The sequence below is a fragment of the Centruroides sculpturatus genome, unplaced genomic scaffold (assembly GCF_000671375.1).
Source record: "Centruroides sculpturatus isolate CEXI.00-Female unplaced genomic scaffold, Cexi_2.0 scaffold94, whole genome shotgun sequence".
Classification (NCBI taxonomy): Eukaryota; Metazoa; Arthropoda; class Arachnida; order Scorpiones; family Buthidae; genus Centruroides; species Centruroides sculpturatus.
This window is the reverse complement of record NW_019384400.1, coordinates 980,855-998,986: the sequence shown is the minus strand read 5'-3', so window position 1 is coordinate 998,986 and position 18,132 is coordinate 980,855. Positions and strand designations below refer to the sequence as shown.

At 31.5% G+C, this 18,132-nt stretch overlaps 1 protein-coding gene across 1 annotated transcript; it reads right to left on the bottom strand.

Moving 5' to 3' along the window:
* Positions 1-4,566: 4,566 nt before the first annotated feature.
* Positions 4,567-17,995, bottom strand: LOC111618617 (ankyrin repeat and SOCS box protein 13-like). Its single transcript, XM_023360171.1, has 4 exons — positions 17,849-17,995; positions 12,907-13,103; positions 11,076-11,226; positions 4,567-4,826 (listed from the first exon to the last, which is right to left on the bottom strand). The coding sequence occupies exons 1-4, from the start codon at positions 17,883-17,885 to the stop codon at positions 4,603-4,605; spliced, it is 609 nt and encodes a 202-aa protein (XP_023215939.1). The 5' UTR covers positions 17,886-17,995; the 3' UTR covers positions 4,567-4,602.
* Positions 17,996-18,132: the final 137 nt, after the last annotated feature.

The following is an 18,132-nucleotide window of genomic DNA, read 5'->3' as shown; positions in this document are numbered from 1 at the left end:
TATTGAAAGCTGTCAAATTCAAATACTAAATCAAAGTTCAAAATTACAACTGGAATGGATAACCAGTGAGAAAATCAACACCTTACATAATTTTCCAGCACAAAGAGTTTGTATAACAAATGTTTTCAGTTCATTTTATAAATTATACAATTTGAAATTCCCAAGTATTCAGTATTCAGTAGTATTTGGGAATTTCAAATTTTATAATTTCAAACCTGGAGCAGGTTTATAAAGTAAACTGAAAACATTTGTTATACAAACTCTTTGTGCCGGAAAATATATGTAAGGTGTTGATTTTCTTGCTTTCAATAAATATTAGATATGTAATATCATAAATCTGTTGCTGCTTTTGTGTTAATTAATACACAAACTGATCAACAATGACAGCAACATGAAAGTACCTTGTTTTTGTTGAATTTTGGCTCAGCTTAGTCGACTTCAATATAAAAATGATTGCTAGGATCAAATTGAAGACACTTTTTTCATCTTTTACAGTAGAATGATCAGATATATCTAATACTCTTACAACTTCTGGTGTGGTATTAGTATGAGATACATCTGATTAACATGGAAATTAAAAATCTATCGTCATATTGTTCTAGAGATTTTTTTGTAATACCAGATTAGTCACTCTGTCAATCAACTATCAACTTCTATTCACTAGCAGACTTGATAACTACAAAAATAATTTTGTGCAATATAATTTCGATCCCAATTGCATGCATTCGTAAAAAATAATACATCTACTGATATTAAAATAAATATTTTCAATTGCAATTCAAAACACTTGGGCTACCAGGAACAAAACTTTAGAATATTCAAATACTATCTGCAATATTTATCAATTCAGTAGTATTCAGATATTTATACATATTACATAAAATAAAATAATAATAATTATCCTTGACACATTTCAATTTTATCATGACAGAAAAATAGATGAGATTGACTCGATGTGGCAGCAAACCTTCCACGTTGTCAGCATAATTTCTGCTGTGATTTCACACGAGCAGGAACCGATCTTAAATCTTGCGTGCTATTTTTATAAGGTCACATTATAATAAATGCAGTAAAACCTCTACTTTTACTCGGAACCTTTGATGGTCACAAAGTGATATTTTAAGGGGGTTTCACTGTATATCTAAAGTTAGCAAATTCATAAATTCAATATCAGATGGATTTAGCTACAGTATCTTATTTATATACCTCACGTTGAAAAAAAATTGACACGCCTTATAGTAGTGAAAAATTTTTAAAAATTTATTACATCATCACAACACAAGGATGCATCATTTGAAGAATGGTTAGGCCATGTTTTCCAATTCCTGACTTGTAATATTCATGATAAAATTGCTTTTTAATGATAATTCCCTGTGTTGTAATATTGTAATGAATTATTTATTTTTTAATCACCATTCCACATGCAGAATTTGATTACTAATGCTGGCTTTAAGGTGGGGCAATTTTTTTTGCATCAATGTATTATCATTATTAATACTACCACTTATATGCTGTAATATAGTTAGACAGTTGTTTTTGAATCATATAACAACTCTGCTGATCTATTTATAATTGTTAAATTCACTTAAATCTTTACCTAATTAAGATTGGTAAAGTTTACTTAAAAGTTTGATAATTTTATTTTTAATAATTATGGTAAACTCATGATTATCCAAGAATAAAAAGGTAAATAATTAATTTTCCACTATCCTCATCATCCCTATAAAACATTAGAAGATATACTATTATAGTTAATCCTTTTTAATATTTTTTTGGCAGTGATCTTCTCATATCATATATTGTTTTTAAACATTCCAGATAATCAAGAGTCTACTATAAACAAATGCTAAAGTGAGTGCCATTAAATTATAATTGTAATCATTCTGAAATCAAATGAATTATATGTAATATATCTTTTAATTATAATTTTAATTTTAATTTAATATTGTGTACATATATAAGTGTCCTTATATTTAACATTTTTTAAATCTGCTCTTTATACTTAATCTAATAAATTTCTTCTGACTTAATGTTTGTGGTTTTATATATTATAAGCAAGTTTTTTAACAAAAAACATATCACAAAGTCACTTTTTTGTGATCGTCATTAGCAGAAAAATCATTACTACTACTAGGACAATATTTTAATCAGGAACAAAGCCATGCATTGTCCTAGTAGTAGTAATCTACATAAGATGAAACTTACGCTATTAGTCTTAATGGAGATAATTCTTTGAAAAATCTCCACGTTTTTAATGAAAAAGTATGCCATTGCCATTTGTGTGAATGCATGACTCTGTTGTATCACAATAAAATTAAGGTGGAGTGCTGCATTTTTGTAATTAAAAATATTTACATTAGTTATTAGTACATATAAATCATCTTTCACTCCATGTAACCAAGCATTGATACGTGTTTGTTTGTGTGTGTGTGTGTGTGTGAGAGAGATTAGAAAAAAATGGTTGCTGACCATATAAGAAAGCAATCCTTACACTTGCTTGGCATCAATTGCTTTATTCTTGATTGCCATTTTCTGTTAAAAAAGCATTGTGTGCACCTTTTTTTTTTTAAATTTTTGTGCTCTAAATTCTATTAGGTTGTCATTTTGCATCAGGGACAATGCAACTTTGGCTGCAAAAATCTCAAACTTTGGCTGCAAAAATCTCAAAAATGGGGTCTGACCTCATATTTTTAATTACATTTTTGGATTCCTCATTGCAAAATTTTATCAAAATAGATCAATCAAATTTTAAGAACAGACAATTCTGTAAGATAATTGAGGTGGATTGTTAGCCAAGCCTCATCTATAACATAAATTAAGGAGTTACTTTTTTCTATTACTTTCATTGCATTTTCTCAATCAACACACGTATTGGCATCTTATTAGAATGCATATAAATTCCATATACAAATATGCATTAATTAATACTGCAAAAGAGGAGAAAGAAGAGATGAACTGTGGTAAAACCAAAATAATTATATCAATATCAATTGCTTATATACACATATAAGCAATTGAGAACATTGTGATGATGTCACAATAAATAATTCTTTTAGTAGTGTCTTGCATTTCCCCTGTACATCATACTTTGGCACGACTCTATTGCTAACAGGAAGTCATCCATCTAACTCTGTTCAGAAAGGAAATTTTCAAATTGAAGTACATATATAGTTATGGAAAGCTTAGAGGCAGGAGGCTCAGCTTATCTGGTTGCAACTTTCATTTATCTAATCTGTTTTTGAGATTAAAGGAGGACAGACAACAGTGGAAATTTACAAATTTTTCAAATTNATACAACAGAGAATAAACTGCCCAAATACCCTTAAACAAAGGAAAAGTACGTCCTTTATGAAGGCCTTTACTACATGAAAATGAAAATTAATGAATACACTGTGTACAGTAATTTACTTGATAAGACAGACCTCAGAAAAATACTTTGAGGCATAAAGCTGTCTATAATGAAAATTAATTAACTAAGGATTTTTTTTGCCCTGCCAGGGTGTGGCCAAGTTATCCGGAATGCCGGGTTATCGAGTGCCGAGTTTTCGAGGCTCTACTGTACTATGTAATATTGTTTGTAAATTAAAATTAATTTACTCTGTGTACATATATTAATTATCAATGATAGTATCATTTAATAAATATTATCTAGGCATTTTAACTTTGTCTTGTATGAGCTACTACATGTAAGATTTTATATGTTGAAATAAACTAGTGCCACTACTGATCAAAAATAATAAATGCATATAATAATGTATTGTATTTTGACAGTTGATAGCATTTGAATCATTATACTGTAATGTCAAAATAGTACTAGAGAATGATATAAACCAGCGGTCGGCAACCTTTCTGATCTCGCGGAGCACTATCGTGAATTTTTTGAAACGATACAAAATCTGTAGAATAATGATGATAAAAGTTCAATTTTACTATATTAATATGAAACTTGCGTGTTTAGGCTTGCATTAATTTGTTATAATTAAAGTTTATTGCTGCTTGATAGAAATAAGTTTATGGATTTCTTAGCGCTTTTCCAGGAAGGACGACAATTGCACTCACAATATTGTTTATTGATAACAGTCACTTCGTATTTGATTTTACATTGGAATAAAAATCCCCAATGAGTGAAACAGACAGCTAAGCATTCTGCATTTCTTTGTGTAACCTTCAGTTGATCAATGTCCAAATTTCTTCATGGACCACCGGTTGCCAACCTCTGATATAGACGATATCTTTAATATATTTAAACTCTACACTCTGTATGTCTAAGAGCCACTTATTTTTCCTTTATATATGCTGTTTAACCAGAAAAAACTCACTTTACACATATGACATCTCTCTCAGACAAAATATTTTGGCTCACAACCAATAGATGGTCATCTATGATTCATTTTAAGTAGTCCATTGCTATACACTATCCCTGAAAAACGGTTTTCATTAGGCTTAATCTAATTTCTGATTATTTATTTCTTCAACAAAAACATGTTTTATCCTATTTAAAATCCATAATTCCTTTAACATACTAATGCATGGGATACAAGAAACAATTCTAAAAACTTGGTTTCTTGTTGATGGCAAAAATTTAATTTATATTTCAACAAATCAAATAAAAAAAAAAGATACAAACTCACATTCAAGCCTAAGTAATTCATCATAAAATAATCCTGACTGTTGATGAAGTAAATCTCTTGGTTTTTTATTTTGATTATTGAGAGCAAACACATTTGCTCCATATTCCAAAAGCACCTTGGCTGTTTGAAAATAGTTATTACTAGCTGCTATATGTAGTGGTGTTTGATGAATTTTTGTAGCATTTACAAGGGCACCTAAAAACAAAAAAAAATATTTTGATCATGAGAATATATCCTAAAATTTTGCACCATTGCAAATAAATATCAATAGAATATGATTTAAAGTGTGATATAGGCAATAAAATAATACAATCAAAATAAAAAAACTGTATACTCATACTTGATATGCAATAAGTAGCTTGCAATTATATATGATTTTGTGATATTTGCTATTAATGAATTTAGAAAGTAAGAAAAACAAGGTAAATTTCAGAAATATATATTTATATCAAAAGAATAATCAATACGAAAATAAAGTAGAAAATTGTCTGATTATTGTCAAGAATATTTTTTATGAGTTAAGTTAATTGGATTGACTCATTATATACCATTAATCAGCAAGAAAAAATATTGTAATTGTTATCTTTTACTACTATAGCATTTTGATCAGTACTAGCAAGAAATCAAATATGATTAAATCAACTAGAACTAGAAATTCCAACTTGAAGGTTTCTTACTGTGTACTCATTAGTTTTGAAAAATATCAAACAAAAATGTAATTTTATATTTACATGTAAATTAATTTTTAAATTGTAATTAAAGTCTGCTTACTACAAAACAATGTTAACTTTTCCACCACTCAAATATACATAACTCCCATTTGAAAGAATTAAAAAAAATTATATACAATATACTAATAAATTTTACTTGCATATTTATTTTGTACTCAATCAATTCTTCTTAGTCTACTATACTATGCTAGTTTACTCATTTTTACAACATATATAAAATTTATGAAAAAAGGTGTGCGCTGCTGGTGACTTTGTTTCTACACCTCGATGTAAATCTAGAATTTAGTGTATTTTTTCAATTTTATTATCTGAATTAACCAAAAGTGTTTAATACTAATAAGAAANGCATAACCATTCAATATTACAATCTTCAACTAGCTAATGGCAATGGCTGGATAGCTGAGATGGTTAAGGTGTCAGCCTAATCTGGGATGGGATTAAATCTGATCAAGCAATTCCAGAAATCTTATGGGCAATCTGTCTCAGATATGTTGGGTCTTGTCCCTCACCACCTGACTACCCCATTGTGGGCCTAGAAAAAGAATCTCTTAGTGTCCACACTGCAAAAAGAAGGAAAAAAGTCCAATCACGATCAGCAAAGTATGATATTAGTGTTGTTTATATAAAATAGACTGCAAACTTTAATTATTATCATTAGTATTTTTATTTTTAATGCATGATTTTCTGAATAAACTATATAACAAATATGATTTCTAGTGGAGCAAACTAGACATTCAGAGNACTTTAATTATTATCATTAGTATTTTTATTTTTAAAGCATGATTTTCTGAATAAACTATATAACAAATATGATTTCTAGTGGAGCAAACTAGACATTCAGAGTTCTATAATTAACATAACATAACAATGTTTATCAAATATTAGAATTAATCAATCTCTGATAATTTATATCCAATTTATTTATTAATTTTATGAAAGAATTTAATGAATGCATTGGCATAAAGAGTTCTCATTTTACATATGTAAAAATTTTGAGTGTAATTAAAGTAAACATTTGCTAAATTCCTAAGATCAAAGGAAACTTTGGAGAAGTATTGGGTAGCAGTATGATTTACTTTGAAATATATTGCATTACTTAAGAAATTTAATCTCAAAGTATTATCAATTAATCAAATATCAAAATTAAAATTCAAATTGCTGCAATGGTTATAATAAAACAATATAAGTTTGCTATTGTTTTTATTGTAACCATGGCAGTGCAATTTAGAATTTGTTTCATTAAAGATTAACTTTGTTCTATTTTAAATACAGTAAGACCCCACTTAATGTGGGAGATATATTCCTAGACAACAAAGTGCTAAACAAAACAGTGTNCAAACTAGACATTCAGAGTTCTATAATTAACATAACATAACAATGTTTATCAAATATTAGAATTAATCAATCTCTGATAATTTATATCCAATTTATTTATTAATTTTATGAAAGAATTTAATGAATGCATTGGCATAAAGAGTTCTCATTTTACATATGTAAAAATTTTGAGTGTAATTAAAGTAAACATTTGCTAAATTCCTAAGATCAAAGGAAACTTTGGAGAAGTATTGGGTAATAAACTGTTTGTATTCAAAAAATTATATATTAAAAACAGACATTAAATGTTAAAAAGGTAGCAGTATGATTTACTTTGAGATTAAATTTCTCTCTTAAGTAATGCAATATATTTCAAAGTATTATCAATTAATCAAATATCAAAATTAAAATTCAAATTGCTGCAATGGTTATAATAAAACAATATAAGTTTGCTATTGTTTTTATTGTAACCATGGCAGTGGAATTTAGAATTTGTTTCATTAAAGATTAACTTTGTTCTATTTTAAATACAGTAAGACCCCGCTTAATGTGGGAGATATATTCCTAGACAACAAAGTGCTAAACAAAACACTGTTAAACAAGGTCATTTTAATGTAGAGTAAATAGGGATAGGGAAACACATGACCAAAAATTAAAAAATTTTACTTTAATTTTAAGTTATTTTTATATTAATTTGTATAATAATATTTGTTAAATAACATATAAATGTATATTATTATACAATTCTGTGTGTATATTAATTAGTTCATTTTTTTGTGACAAAGGTCCTGACTTTTCTGAAATTCTTGTTTTTTTGCAATAAAGTCCTGAAGTTTCATTTGTCACGTTTTTCTTTCCTTAAGCAAATGTCAGTAGCAGAAGATTGCATCCAAAACGCCTTGTTTTGCTTTTGCACTCCTTTCAAAATCTAGATCATTCACTACAATTTGATCAACAATTTCGGTTATCATTACCAATTTTACTAAGGAAATCTGTAGAGAAATTCTTTGGGTTCTTCGTTTTCAGAATCACTATTTTCCAGTTGCACACGAATTCCTTGTTTTGCCAGTTCTTGAAAGTCTGTCGTTGATAAGACTCTCACCAGAAACCTGCAGTAACTCCTCAATATCCTATTCGTCTACATCTCCTAATCCTGCTATACAAGGTGCATTCCATAAATAATGTGACTAATTTTTTCGTGACATGACGATATGCCATAGCTAGTTCTAACCTGCTGTGCTAGGTGGTGTGGGGTGTTAGCTTCAAAACAAGCCCGGTCTCGTTTGCCTCCAAGCTGCCGGCATGTGAGAACATTCATTCCCGTGAACCCCGTTTTGAGTTAATGTAACATGGAGCGATGGATCATTTTGTCGAGCAACGTTACGCTATCAAATTTTGCGTTAAACTTGGGAAGTCTGCCACTGAAACTTTTACATTAATTCAGCAGGCCTTTGGGAGTGATTGCTTCTCCAAATCACAAGTCTTTCGATGGCACAAGTTGTTCAAAGATGGCCAAGAGGAGGTCACCAATAAACCTTGCAGTGGACATCCATCAACCTCCCGAATTGTCTTCTTTGACGTCAGAGTCATTAACCACCACGAATTCGTACCTGTCAGGACCACTGTAAATGCAGCTTTCTACTTAGAAGTGTTCAAAAGACTGAAATCCTAGTCATGCACTGCTGAAGTGACATCAAGGACACGCGGAAACTTCATCACGACAACGCGCCAAGCCACAGCACCTTCACTGTCAATGATTTCCTGGCCAGAACCCACACCCCATTGGTTCCACAGCCACCTTACAGTCCTGACCTGGCTCCCACCAACTGTTTTTTGTTTCCCTGCATGAAAGGGAAACATTGGGACACAATTGAAAACATCAAGGCTTATGTTACATCAGCTATAAAGGACATTCCGGAGAAGGCCTTCCAGAATGCTTTCCAGGTCTGGAAACACCACCTTCACAAGTGTATCGATGCAGGAGGGTGCTATTTCGAAGATTTTTGACTAATTGTAAAAATATGTTCAATAAATGATTTTTTATGAATTTGGTTGCATTATTTATGAAACGGACCTTGTATTGATTAGGTTGAGTTTGATCAACCTAATACTGCGTTCGCACACAATCCACGACTCACCTTGATCTCGATTTACCTACAATCTGGATTGTGACTGTCACCAGTCAAAATCCAGATTGTATGTGCAAACAGCGTCGTGCTGTTTGCACAGGCAGTCCTGCTTGAGAAGAACCTGTCTATTACATGCGACGATAAAACTGACATAACTACGTGATAAGTCACAAACACCAACAAACAAAATGGAAGTTTCGGTTAGATATAAATACAGTACTTTTTCTTCCCATATATCTAATAATAGACAGATATCATCGTCTCTCCAAATACAGTATTTTTTTTTATTTCTCTGTTGATAGCACGACATGTGTTCCACAGCTATCTTGTATTTTCTTGTGTGCATGGAATTGTGGGATTTCTCTTATGACTCTTGAGTCGATCGTGTTTGAACCTCGTTTCAGTCTCGACTGAAACGAGGTTCAAACACGATCGACCGTTTCAGTCGAGACTGAAACGGTCGAGAGAGGTTGCACCATGGCATAGTCGCCGACCTCGGTCACAATCTAGATTGAAATGCTCAGTGCGAACGGGGTATAATGATACAGCGATAGGCTCTTCTCATTGAGAATTCTTGGATACCTTCAGCCATAACTTCCTTCACACTTCATTTGTGCATTTATCAGTTAATTCTTGCCAAGCAAAGCAGATATTGCCTACGGCATCCATGGTGTTATATTTTGTTCCAAAATTCCACCAAACAAACATAGATTTAAAGAAAGTACACCTTTTTCTGATTGGTTCGTGTTCATAAATAATCGTATTATATACAAATCAATAAAATGCCATGATAATTTAAATCAGCATAAATTTTGAGCTTTTTTTAAGGCTTCGAGCAGATGGCATTATATCAAATCAGCGTTAAGCAGGGTCTTACTGTATTTAGATCCTAACAACGAGTAAATAATACTCAAAAACATTTGAATTTTTTTCAGTAGTGATTCCTACTAAAAACAATTGAAAGGCTAAGCACAACATTGTTTTAACTCTCTCCAATGTCCATAATATATATATATTACTAGTCCATACTCTTATGTATTAAATATACTATCTCTAAACAGAATGAAAGATTACTAGAGTTCTAATTAAATATTAATGGAAACAAAAAAGTTTAACAGCAAAATATGAAAAATTAGCATATGACACCTTTACAATACAATATCTTATGTTTTAAAAAAACAGGGTTAGACCACTGTTGCACTCAACTTTTCAATTTTTATTATATTTATTCAAAAAACCTCAGTGTGAGAATTGGGACGAAAATTTTACAATGAATATAATTAAACATAGAGATTAATACATTGATCGAGATTAGGGCCGTTTTCAAACTGACCTTCCTTCAAATGAAAACTCTAAATTATTTCCTTCATCTTTCAATGGAGAAAGCAAATAACTACTGTTTCTTTTTGTGAAGAATAGTTTTACTATGTGGGAATGTGATAATTATACGTTTTGAATTTAATTTTCACTCTAAATCGTTAGAAGATACTTTGGTTTTCTCAGAGTAATTAAATATGTGTTGTTTACATTAACAGAAGCCACATTCGTTATTTTTGTGTCAAAAAGGGAAATCAACTTATCAGAAGCAATTATTTGTGCAATTATAGCGTATCAGAAGCAATTATTTGTGAGAAAGCTAAAAATATACATGCTGATCTCAAGAAAAATCAAGCAGGAACTAGCCAGGAAAGCGAGGTGTTTACAGCCAGCCATTTTTTTTACATGAGAACGGATTAATCATTTTTACATTACTTCTTATGGGAAAGGTTGGTTTGGTATACATCCTGTTCGGTATAAGTCCAAACATCAGGAACGGATTAAGGTCGTATATCGAGGTTCCACTGTACTGTCTTCCATATAATCAACTTTCATGACATAGAAAAATTATATTCAGTCCTAAATAATTATCTATCTTGACATATTTGAATGTTATAACATCTCACAATCTTATTCACATTAATTTCTTCAAGAATTAAAATCTGTAATTCTTTTATTAAAATAAAACTAAAAGGTAAAACTTTCAATGTAGTTGGTTTAAACCTAGATATAAAAATATTATTTCAAGAAATCTCTAGTTCAAATATGACTTCTAGAGGTGTAGTCAGAACAACTCACAACTAGTATTAATTAACATTGATAAATATATTGCTACTTTATCTAAATTAACATAAAAAGATTATGTTTAAAAATTCAAGCAAGGATTACACATTCTGTTAGTTTGGAACATGAAAAAAAAACCCTTTTATTCTAATAATGTAATATAATTTTACCTTTTAATGAAGCTTCATGTAAAGGTGATGTTAATAATAATGATGGATTTACTTCTGCTCCATGTTTTAAAAGCAAACGTACACAGTCAGCACTACCACCAGCACAAGCATCGCAAAGAGGAGTACTAGCATCAATACTACGCGCATTTACCTATTAAACACATAAATGAAACAATTAAAATTAATATTTCACAAAAAAATACTAATGATAATCTAGATCTTTAAGCAAAAAATTCCCAAATTTATTACAAGAATAAACTCTTATAAAATTAAAATATTAATTTACAGCAAATATTCATGTAATATTCCAATAAAATTTGAAAAAATTATATAGTAATGAATACAAAATTTTAAATACTTTGGAAGAAGTTTTCTCAGAATAGAAATTTAAAAAAAAAATAGACAGTGTTTATTTTTATATCTTAAATAATTTTACTTTTAATTTCTCATTAAAGTGATTTACTTATTAATTAACATACTTTAATACAGTAATACCGCAAACTTACGCGATAGGTGGGACTGAGCAATAACCGTGTAAGTCGGGGTATAATTTCGCAATTTGTGTAAAATCCAAGTTGGATGTATGTAAGCTAATAAATGTTCTCGTTAATCTTATCTCGTCTTTTGATTCGTTCACTGTTAGAAGAAATCACCACATAGAGTCTCTCAAGTCTCCGTAGATATAACAAATACAGAAATAAATAACACAAAATAAGTTGTAGCTATGTGTTGATTCCACGCGACACATAGCTACAACTGTAAGCTGAACAATAGTGTGGGGGGAATGAGTAATCAATAGTTGTGTGGCGCTCAAACAAAAGACGAATCGATGAGATTTGAAAATCGCGTAACTCCAGGTGTAAGTTTTGCCGATGTTGAGGGGGAAAAAGTCTATCTCACGTCAGAATGAGCCTAAGGGAAACTGCGTATGTGGGCGGTGGCGAAGGAGGCAAATGATGTCCAAGTGTTTTACAAGATAAAACCCGTTTATTTGTTCAAACTCATGCTTACACCAATAATGGAAAATTCCAAAATCTCGGTGCTCCTGGGAACGGCGAAAGTTCGTGATCTCGGTCGCAGTTCGGGCGGACGAGAAGGATATCTGGACGAAGCAGAAGTTCGTTGTTACGTTGCGGCGTCCTTGGTGATCGGCGGATGCACAACACAATTTAAATCACCACTGTAGGCTTAATCCGGAGGAGACTCTCTTTCGACCTTGAAGTTCCGATTTTTATAGTTTTTCCCCCATTGTTCGCATTTCGGATTGGTCCCTCGTCCCATTCCTTGCTTCCCGATTGGTCTCTCTTTTGTCTCCAGGTGCAAGATGAAACTATTTCAGGTCGCAGGAAAGGTCCGATTCGAGGTGTCCATCTGATACATCTTTGTCGACTCTGCTCGATGACTGTTTATAAAATAATAACACCTGCACTCATAACTCAGGCCGTTATTTACCATTTTTTGACGTCTAAGAATTTAACGATCATTTTCACCTATCAAAAATTTCTCTATTTTTTTGTTCGAAAAGGTTTATCTTGGCCAACATTTTATAGACTAGCGAGTCAAAGATCTACCTGTTTATGAGCACTCGTGTTAGAGTTTGTCTTCCGCTAAGACCTTGACAGATAGTTTGACACATACTCGAACCGTTCCGAGTCTCGTTGTTTACATTTTGTGTCGCGCAAGAATTTCACGGTTTACTCGCGTTCGAACCTCGTCTGGGAACCCACACAGGTTCGTGTAAGTCGAGGTATTACTGTATATAAATTACATAAACTCAATTTAAAAATTAATATGGTACTCAAAATTTTAATGTATATAATGACAAACTTACTCTTGCTCCAAAATTTAACAATAATTCTGCACATTCTGTCTTTCCTTGCAAACATGCCACATGTAATGGAGTTAGATCATCAAAATTTGTGGAATTTGGAGAATGACCTTCTCTTAACAGTTCTCTTAGATTGAAATAATTACCTGATGCAGCAGCTACATGCAATGGATAAAATCCAAGATCACTACACTGGTACACTACAAAAAATAAAAATAACATAATTAATGAACAGTCTGACATTAACAAAAAAAAAATAATAATAATAATTATTATTATTTACACAATGCATGGTACATTTAAAATTTTTTCACAATGTATTTAACAATGGTGAGTGTTATAGTCCATAACAAGATATTTTGAATAGGTTTCTCCATAAAATTATGATGGTTCAGTAGACTAGAAAGATAATGAACAGATTAAATACTATATCTACAACACAGATTTCACATTCTGCTAAAAAGTTATTGAATAGAGATTGAAGCATCTTTATATGTCACAAATTTTCTAATAGTGGCATTTAAATTTACAGAAAGTTTACTTAAAATTCAGTTTATTGATTCAAAATTTAATTTCTTACAATGGGAGAAAACATTTCAGGCCTTCCATGCAAGTGAGACAGAGTCCACCTCTTTATAATTGATGACTGTACCTCTTCTACAAGCCTTACAGATCTCCATATACTCAAGTATTTGAGACAGGTCAGGTTGGAGGAATGGTGTAAAAGTCACACTTGATCTAATGCATCACACACATCATTATCATGGGTGAACAAAGCCAGGGCAGTCACTGAAAGGCCCTTCTTGATGCTGTATTCGTGCTCCTTAATCTGCATGCCTAAGCCTCTACCTGTCATTCCTACATACTCCAAAGAGTATCTTACTCTGTCATCCTGGATAGCAATGGCAGACATCTAGCAGGAACATCCTCTCACAAGGGTCCTTGGCATTCTTGATCATAGAAAAAAACCATTGGGCTTCTCTTGTAAATAAAGTTGAAATCACAAGTCTGGACAATCTTCTTGTAGATCTTAGAGAAGATCTTGTCATATGTAACCACTTTAAAGGACCTATCAACTGTGACTACTGAATTGATGTACTGAAATTGTTATTGTATAAGGCCCAAAACAAGGCTTGGAGAATAGCCACGTTGAATGGCTAATCAGAAGATTTGACATAGCTCATCATTCTTGTCCTGTGTAGTAAAGCAATGGATGAAAGCTACAGGGTGTTACACACCCGAGTGGACACCCTGGCGTAAAAATGCGAATTACTCACGAACCCGTGAATGTAAAGGCAAGCTGTAAGAACTGAACATACCTGTATATAGTGGAAAACAAGTACAATACAAAAGGTGCTGAAAATGTCCTCCCCAAATGTCTGCGCACAAGGAAACGCAACACTCCATATTTGAGAATGTCCTATGCAACATGTCACTGTCAACACATTTTCAACTTTTTAATTCGATAGTGATGAATTCAATGGGCTATGCGGCCCCAGTTTGGAGCATGGAAAAATTTAACGACTTTGAAAAAATACAGNCAAGTCTGGACAATCTTCTTGTAGATCTTAGAGAAGATCTTGTCATATGTAACCACTTTAAAGGACCTATCAACTGTGACTACTGAATTGATGTACTGCAATTGTTATTGTATAAGGCCCAAAACGAGGCTTGGAGAATAGCCACGTTGCACGGCTAATCAGGAGATTTGACATAGCTCATCATTCTTGTCCTGTGTAGTAAAGCAATGGATGAAAGCTACAGGGTGTTGCACTCCCGAGTGGACACCCTGGCGTAAAAATGCAAATTACTCACAAACGTGTGAATGTAAAGGCAAGCTGCAAGAACTGAACATACCTGTATTTAGTGGAAAACAAGTACAATACAAAAGGTGCTTAAAATGTCCTCCCCAAATGTCTGCGCACAAGGAAACGCAACACTCCATATTTGAGAATGTCCTCTGTAACATGTCACTGTCAACACATTTTCAACTTTTTAATTTGATAGTGATGAATTCAATGGGCTATGCGGCCCCAGTTTGGAACATGGAAAAATTTAACGACTTTGAAAAAATACAGAATATATTTATATGTAAGATATTCCAGCTAGAATATAATATCCCTGGTAGTGCTTTAAGATTAGAAACAAATAGATTAAAATTAAATACTATACTAATAAAAAGATATTTAAAGTTCTTACTCAAAATTATTAAGGCAGAAGATATAACAACAAAACTGTTGTTCATACTATATCACAAATCAAGGGAAATAAACTTAAGACGAAGTTGGATAATTCAGTTATCGAGATAATAAATAAATATGGATTTTCGATTAAGCTGTTCGTGGACCGTACATATAATATGGAGTAGTACAGTAAAGAAATAATATATAGAGTTATGGGATACTCTACTATTCAAGACATTGAAGATATACGAAAACAAGAAAACACAAGCTGGTATGCAATAATGCTAAATTATCCAACAAATAACAACTATATACTGACAAATATAGCTTTTAACATTAAAAAGTTTTTTTATACAGATTAGGTTAAATAAAAATGGAATAAATATAAATGATAAATATATACACTAGACCCAATCAAAATGTCCAAACTGTACCAAAAATTTATCTAAAATCCATATTATACGTGAACATTGTAATGAAAAGGATAAACTTCAAAGACTCCAGATTAGGCCACTGGCTAAATGTACTAGTGAGTTGGAAATGTATAAGACATTTGATAAAGCTAATGTAAACACAATTTATATGTTATATAACTACGTTAAACAACTAATTAAATGATAATTGTGATAAATTATTAATATAATTCTATAGATTAATAAATAGAAAAAAATCAAAGTTGTTAAAATAATATTATATGAGATGTTAATATGCGTTTTTAAAATGCCCTTGTAACAGGCGAAAGCCTTCTATGCCAATAAATAATTTCAATTATTAAAAAAAAAAAAAAACCATGTCACTGTCGATAACAGCAATTTCACACTCGATGTTTGCTTTCATTTGTTCAATGCTCCTGGGTTTGCTTGCATACAGCTTGCCCTTTAAATATCCCCATAGAAAAAAATCTGGGGGAGTTAAATCGGGTGATCAAGGTGGCCACAAACCTTTCGAGATCTCAGTCTCCAAAAAATGATCGGATCTCTTCCATACTGGCACGAGAGGTATGGCACATTGCCCCATCCCATTGGAAGTAACCTTCTCGAAGTTCATAGTCGTTCAGTTGTTTCACAAATTCGTCAAATATGGACACGTATCGGTCGGTGTTCACAGTCTCATCAAAGAAAATTGGACCAATGATCCGAGAACGAGAAATCGCGCACCACACACTGATCTTCTGATCAATTCTTTGTTAAATATGGAATACAGTAGATCCCCCTATAAAACCGTTTCCTATAGTTATGATTCCTATAAAAATTGTGGCATTATCCGTAAACAACAGTAAAAATAACTCCTATAATACGTAAAACGTCATCGGGCAGCCGAACTACTTACCCGCCGTCCGTAGCGCCACGCTACGGAGAGATTTCTATCGTCTGGACAGTATTATATAAATTATATATAAATTAGGTACTGTACATATAATTATATATTAATTATATATAAATTAGGTACTGTATATATAATTATATATTAACTTAATTTATTGTAACTTTATTATAATTAAATATATATTTTTCGCCGTCTAGCGTCACGCTACGGCGAGTTAGGCGACCTATCGTCTGTTTAGTACTGTAATTTTATACATTTCTTGTGAAAGAAACATTTCTTATTTAACGGCCATAAAAATTATTTATATTAATGATGTCTCCAAAGGTCAACGAAGTTTTCGCAGAAAAATAATATCAGAAATCGCGGCCGCAATTTGATGCGCTGTTCCGCGACGAAACCAAGCTTTAGCAACGGGCGTAGTCGAACGGTACACACTCGGTAAGCAATCCTACAATTTTTTGTTTATAACGTAGTTTATACGGATTATTTTCAAAAAAATATACGTATTTTGGAAATGTTGAGTCGAATTAGTCTAGAATCGATTAATTTTATGAAAGAAAACCTTTCAAACAGCCGTAGTCCGTAAACTATGATTCCTACAAAATTGATTCATAAAGAACGGAACGTATCTACCGTCTTATAGGGGGATCTACTGTATTTTGAACCTCAGTGCATGATGATACACGCACGCGTTTGTGAGTAATTCACATTTTTAAAGTTGTACTCCTGAGTGGGGCACCCTGTATTTTTATTTTTCTTAGTCTATATCAATTAGACAAATATACTTGAGAGCTTATCAAACCTGTTTACTAGACTTAAATTACAAAGTCTTTAATGATTCCCTACAATAAGGTAAGGCTCTGTTTAATGATACATTACATAAAACACTTAAAACGCATTTCGGACCTATACGTCCCTCTTCAGTTAGCTTTCGTAAAATTATACAAATACGAACTATAAATTTATACAAAATATAAAATTAAATTGTAACATTATATAAATAACAAAAATATACATTAAAGAGCCACGTTAAAATGACAAGTTCATAATTATTTTGGGTGATGTTTAACAATTGAAATGCATTTTAAGTGTTCTATTCAATATATTGTCAAAAAGAACCATACTTTATTGTAGAAAATCATTAAAGACTTTGTAATTTAATTTTAGTTCACTGGTGTGATAAGTCCTCAAGTATATTTGTCTAATTGATATAGAATAAGGAAAATAAAACAACATTAACTCCTTCCCAATGCAGATGTCCTATTTGAATGACTCTTAATGTGTTTAATAGGCATTTTTCTTATAAAAACTTCTAAATTGCTTATTTTTATGTACACGTGATAAGCACGCCATTCTTGTTTATGTATTTACTGTGTTAATTACGTATTGACAGATTTCAAAATATAATTATATCAACAGATATATATAATACCTACCATGTTGAGGAATATCCCCGTTTTCTTCTAAATTCATGATTAAATAACATTAAACATGCGACTGTACCATATTTTCATACATATAAATCGCTTTACATCGAAAATTATTTCAATACATTGTTTACCTTCCTGTCGTCTGCCATAATGTAAAGCGCCCTCTGAGAAAGATTTTACATATTTGATTTTGAAAATATTTAAAATAAAAATGATATTTTATTATTAATTTTATTTTCGTAAGTTATTACATAATGTTATTTTAGAATGTTAAAATATAAATATATATA